Source organism: Arachis ipaensis, chromosome B02 (genome assembly GCF_000816755.2).
Source record: "Arachis ipaensis cultivar K30076 chromosome B02, Araip1.1, whole genome shotgun sequence".
Classification (NCBI taxonomy): Eukaryota; Viridiplantae; Streptophyta; class Magnoliopsida; order Fabales; family Fabaceae; genus Arachis; species Arachis ipaensis.
The window spans coordinates 107,361,018-107,366,985 of NC_029786.2; the positions used below are offsets into that span (position 1 = coordinate 107,361,018).

The 5,968-nt window shown below is 31.7% G+C and overlaps 2 protein-coding genes and 1 non-coding gene across 5 annotated transcripts in view; 2 read left to right on the top strand and 1 right to left on the bottom strand.

Moving 5' to 3' along the window:
* On the top strand, positions 2,306-2,377 carry TRNAP-CGG. The gene has a single exon. It is a non-coding gene; the product is annotated as a tRNA-Pro (tRNA).
* On the top strand, positions 2,398-5,403 carry LOC107626383 (4'-phosphopantetheinyl transferase). 3 transcript variants are annotated; one of them, XM_016329254.2, is made up of 9 exons: positions 2,398-2,548; positions 3,207-3,329; positions 3,429-3,604; positions 3,756-3,823; positions 3,947-4,048; positions 4,200-4,355; positions 4,453-4,572; positions 4,713-4,842; positions 5,164-5,403. In XM_016329254.2, the coding sequence occupies exons 2-9, from the start codon at positions 3,220-3,222 to the stop codon at positions 5,289-5,291; spliced, it is 990 nt and encodes a 329-aa protein (XP_016184740.1). In that variant the 5' UTR covers positions 2,398-2,548; positions 3,207-3,219; the 3' UTR covers positions 5,292-5,403. The 3 variants fall into 3 exon arrangements, with proteins under 3 accessions (XP_016184740.1, XP_016184742.1, XP_020972359.1); XM_016329256.2 differs by having other exon boundaries at positions 2,405-2,543; XM_021116700.1 differs by lacking the exon at positions 2,398-2,548 and having other exon boundaries at positions 3,186-3,329.
* The window catches only part of LOC107628051 (putative pentatricopeptide repeat-containing protein At3g11460), a 2,614-nt gene continuing 1,969 nt past the window's right edge, over positions 5,324-5,968 (bottom strand). The window contains exon 2 of the mRNA XM_016330856.2: positions 5,324-5,968. Within this exon, the coding sequence (XP_016186342.1) occupies positions 5,771-5,968 (198 nt within the window). The 3' untranslated portion in view covers positions 5,324-5,770.

Here is a 5,968-nt window from a genome sequence, read left to right on the forward strand (position 1 = left end):
TTGTTGTCTTAACAAGTAATGAATAGAAATACAAAAATAGAATAACACATAGACATGAATATATACAAAAATTTTATTTTATTTGGTAACATCATACGTAATAGTATACTTAATTTATATCCATATCAAAATGATAAATTTATCTTTACCAAAAAGATGTAGAAGACTGAAGAATGTTAAAAAAGAAGAGAGTAAAAAGAGGAATTAAGTGGGACAAAGTTAAAGTAGAAATAAGATTTTATAAAATTAATTAGGAATAGGAGTAGAAAAATTTGTGTCTTATAATTTATGTCTCGGTATTTTAACTTTAAAAAAGTATACTGAAAATATGTATTTTATATGTGATACAGTCGTTACAAATTCAATGTCATAATTCGGCATTATAAACAATAATTCGGTATTATGCACCATAATTTGGCACTTTACGTTATAATTCGGCGTTATACGTTGCAATCAAACTCAACGGACTACATCTTAGAATAAAAATGTCCGACCGGACATTATCACTTATTAAAACCTAATAAATGCTCTTCAATTCAGATGATCAACAGAAACGTAATCGATCTATTTTATCTCACCTATAAAAATATGATATTTTATCCTAAAATGACGGACTGAATTCACAATACTAACTTAAGTATTGGAGTGTCTTTTGCAGGTACACTACTCCTTTATTTATACTCTCCATGACGTGATATCTCTTTAGATGAAGAGCTCGGATCTTCTTAGCTGCTCAGCGTCGGCTTCCAAAAATCGAATTACGTCCAAATTACTTACACAAGAACAATATGTATTTAATAAACATATATAACTATATTTATGTATTAGTGTTCATATCTCAATAAATAAATGCATTCTTATTGGACCAAAAAAAAAAGTCTCATAACAATGACAAATTGAACACAACACGTCAAATGTAATCCTAACGCTAAACAAAGTCCAAAAAAAAATGAAATTTAGAAATAAAAAAAGGGAGAATGTACAACATTTTGTATGTAGGCTATACTTATTAATGCTTGACAATTATTGTAAACAATTGTGTGTTTGTATTCGTTAGCAATAACATACATAGCACTAAGGGGGATAGAGAGGGGTCCCATGATTTTGTAATTAGTGTTTAGGCACTCACTTATGTTCTCGTTGACACAAAAGAAAGAAATATATTCCTACAACTTAACGTTGACTTTTGCTGTTATTTGACTTTCTCTAATATAGTGTTATGGCATTTGGAAGTGAAATAGGGTTTCTATAACAAAGTCAACTGCTTGCTAGTTGCTATGCCGGCAATGCCATTTGACCGAAAGTTACTTGACATTGTAATGGCAATGAAACCACATACTTAGGGGTGATTATATGCATTCTATTTACAAGTATCTAATTCGATTGAATTTAATTGGTTAAAATTGTTAATTCGATTTACAACAGATAGAATAGGATATTAGTAGAATTTTCGTACAGCTCGGGTAGGGTACGAATTGAGTCTCAACCCTACTCGATCAATTCGTACTTTATATATGTACAAATTATATACTTATATAAAAATATGTTTTAAGTAGATGTTGAACCAAAATTTTTCACTAAATGCAAAAAAAATTTAACCATTAAGAGAAGATCATTAATTAATAATTTAATATTTTTTTTCATAAAAGACAATTCTATTTTAAATTATTATCAAGTTATATAATAATGTTGCAGATAAAGTCGAATACCTACGGATTATGAACAAATAGAATTAGGATTGAAATATTCTCAACCCGCAAATAAAATAGGATTCAGTTTATATAAAAATTTCAAATCTGCAAGTAAGGTTAGGATTAGAATTAAATCTAAACCCTACGCTACCCTACCCATTTTTACCCTTACACATAATAGCATTATCAAATTCATTAGGTTTAATTACTTTGTCAAATTCATTATATATATATATTTTAATTATGTCTCTATATTATATCCGATTTTGTAATTAAGTTCATACTGTAATAAAAATGTTAAAATTAACATAATGTTCTGTCAAACAAAATAAATATACCTCACATTTGACTTTATATTCCATTTTATTTAAAAGAATATTGTGTTAATTCTAATGCTTTTATTATAATAATGACTCAATTATAAAATCTAATATGATATAAAAATTTAATTAAAAAATATAAAAATCTAATTAAAAATTCAATAAATTTACATATATTACCGTAAAATCTATTTATTAGTTGATGTTCAAGATTTCTTATCGTGCCGACATTTTAACTCAGTAATTTTATATCTATTTTGATTATATATATGCAATGTAAAGATCATCAAAAATGGGTGTTTGGTCTAGTGGTATGATTCTCGCTTCGGGTGCGAGAGGTCCCGAGTTCGATTCTCGGAACACCCCATTTTTTTTCCTCTTTTCTTGATGATGAAAATCCGTAGGGTGCATCTCTGAGGCTATTAACCTCTGATGCATTTGCAAAATTTCTCTTTCCTTCTCTCTCTGCAGCGCCTCCTTCCAATTGTTTCCATGGTTTTTCTCAATCTCATCTTTCTGGTGTTGCTTCTGAGTAAGGTTCGTTTCCTTTGTCTCTTTGTTTTGTTACTGCACTATTTCATTTTTCATCCTTCGTATACCGTTAAATTGAATTGAACTGTTCAGTAATTGCCACAACAAAACTCTGAGACTATGATAAATCCCCCCTAGGTTTTGAAGCTCGCATCCTAATTATCAAAAAAGGGGAGAAATAAAAATTAGATTTTTTTTTTTTTACTAAACAAATTAAAACCTACTTGGATAATCATTATTCTTATGATATGTCAATAGCAATTTTTTTTTTAAGTTTTGGGATTTTATTCATGCTTGCTTCAATAGACATTATTGATGTTCACATGTAAAAAAGGTAGAGAATTTGAGATTCAATTCATTTCGTTCCATGAGGGCCACACCAAAATCCTCCCCCCTTTTTTTTTCTCATTAAAAGATCATTATTAATGCTTTTAGGATTAGGGGGATTTGAGTTGTATGTTTTCTGATCATGGACATTGCTTAATTTTCATTTTCGAGCCTACTAAGCTACATTGTTAATTTCATATTTACATGACATCCAAGTTTAACTAATAATGGCTTGTGTTGTTTGCTATATAATTGTGTTTGTATCTGTTCTTTATATGAATTCTTTGCTGTTAGTGCTATGATGAACTGATATAGAAGACAATCATATGTATGCTAGGTCCAGAGTATGCATGAGTTCATTGCTGGATAAAGCGCGGTTAATGATGAATATACATTGCCTTGGAAGGAACCTTGTAACTGCTTCTTCATCCTTGCATCATGTACAACTTCCGGCGCAAAAGTAAGTGATTAATTTGTGTATCTAATTGTCGAACATGTTCATATGTTCTTAATTTAAATAAAATGTCATTCGGCGCTACTTGTGGATGTTTTGTTGTAGGGAAGCTCATTTTTGGTATGTTTTACCTGATGAGATAAAGGACACAAACCTACTAAACCAATATTTCGAAATTCTATCGCCTTCTGAAAAAGAAAATGTATTTCGTATGAGTGGGGAACGGCTAAAGAAAAGAGCGATCCTAGCTCGTGCATTGGTTCGCACCACACTAGCAAGATGTAAGTTTTATGATTCTTGTGCTTACTGACTGAGTTTTTTCCTGTCATGTATAATGTTATTCTATCAACAATATGGAACTCCTTCCACATAGTAGATATATATGCATAAAACATCCTGTATTTGCATCTAAACAGTAATTTTTGTTGCTAGATCAGACAAATTGTCAGATTGATCCAAAAGCTTTGAGGTTTAAGAAGAACAGTTATGGGAAGCCTGAGGTGTGTTTCTTAACCGATATTATCTGTAACTTCCGTATGATTTAGCTCTCTTATTTCTTCATTAACACATTATTCATTTGAGTATTCTTGAGAAGACACTATTCTTAACAGCATATTGAATAGGTGGATTGGCAATATCCTGAAGATTGGAGCCTACCACAACTTCATTTTAATATCTCACATACTTCATCTTTGATTGCTTGTGGAGTAACTGTGGGCTCTCCGGTATGTATAGATTGTTTACCATTATTATTTTGGTAAACTGGTCATCATATATACTTCTAGTTTTATGACTTTCTCATTCTTCTGTTGTCATTTTTGTCTCTCAAGAATATTTGATCTTTTAACTGATTTTAATTTGCCATTTGCATTGTAGATTGGTATTGATGTGGAAGAAAAACAAAGGAGATTGAAGAATGATGTTTTGGCATTTGCAAGACGATACTTTTCTCCCTACGAAATAGAAATGCTGACTCAGATTGCAGACCCTGAACTTCGGCGTCTGGAGTTAATCAAGTTATGGACTCTGAAGGTTAATTATAGTTTTGAATGTTAATATTGTTGCCAGTTTGTAAATTTTTTATTTTTTATTTTATGTTCTATCACTTAATAGACTTTCCCATTTCTAGGAAGCATATGTAAAAGCTGTAGGGAAGGGCTTCTCAAATTCACCTTTTAATACTTTTACTGTTCGATTAGGACACCATACGAAAACCGGCATCCATCTTCGACCTCATGGGATGTCAAAGGTATGCCTCACTCTTGTAGTGCCTAAAATCGAAAGAGTCATTAATCAAAGACATTAATAATATGATTAATGTCAATGAACTTGTTTAATGTTGATGGATAATTGGTTTTGACTGCCTTTAGAATTTTACTTTGTCGACAGGCGCATGAAATTACCGTCGAGCCTCCTGATGAGTCGAAGAATATCTCAGGCAATTGGCAGTTTGTACTCCTCGAGTTAGATGGTTCTCATTATGCTGCCATTTGTATAGAACAGGAAAGCACCAATAGAGGTATTAATTGATAAGTCTTATTTGATACATCAAAGTCCAAGTTGATGCAAGTTTAACTATTTTGTATTCCACATAGATGCTACCACATTTGTAGTTGTGTTCATTTGTGGTTCTAACAATCCTCCCTCCATTCCATATTGCTTATTTGTTTGAATTTGTATGATCCATTTATATATTGATGTATTTAGATGCAATTTGTATCTAAGAAAAAGGTCAAAAGTACTTCTCAATATGGAATCTAGGGAATGATTGTGTAGCATTATTGGTGTCAGTATCATGAGTTTGAGTAGTTGAGACAATCTCATGTTTGTGGTTTTTCAGGAAAAGGAAGCATTCCTGTGAATCTGAAGCTAAGGAAAACAATCCCATTTGTTGAAGATGAATGTATTTTAGGAACTGAGAAAGCTGTAGTAATTGGTGGTTTGACTACACTATTAGAGTGTGAATGATTATTTTTGTAATCAAATGGAAGTTTTGGCAATGGCTTTAAATTTTGCCTTCCTTTAGAATTTTGGAATTAATGGACAAAACAAACAAAACAAAAAAGGTCTATGAAAAAAATACATTATTTGAATAAATTAATAATTTATACAGACACAAGTTCAGAAGAAGTGTTAAGCCTTGAAAAGTTGGTTACCCTCTCAGTAGTTCTTTTCCCCCTAAATGACATTTGATAGATGCTATACACATTTCAGTAGAAATTGCACTTTGCAATTGCAGTCTTCCTTCCCAAGTGGGGTGTTTCCTTGTCACTTTTGAAGGAGTTGACCATGAAAATTTCCCAAAAAATTGTTGTATTCTCCATAGTCACCAATAACAACAATAAAATCTAATCTTTGTAACTGGTAAGGTGGAATCAGCTGAAAATACAAAACAATGTTTGTGTTCTATCAAACGCGAACGTCCCCGAAACTGCACTACATTAGTTTTACCAGTAGTCCTTGCAAGAACACGCCCCATCTCTGAAATGATGAAAACGAGTGGCATCTCTAACAACAAATTGGCGATTGACAATCTTGCTAACCAGCTTAATGAACAAGTGACAATCTACACATACCCTAAGGTTTTTCATCACAGTAATCTCAGTCCCAGACTTGGTGTGCAAGAGAGCGAACGCAATTGCCAA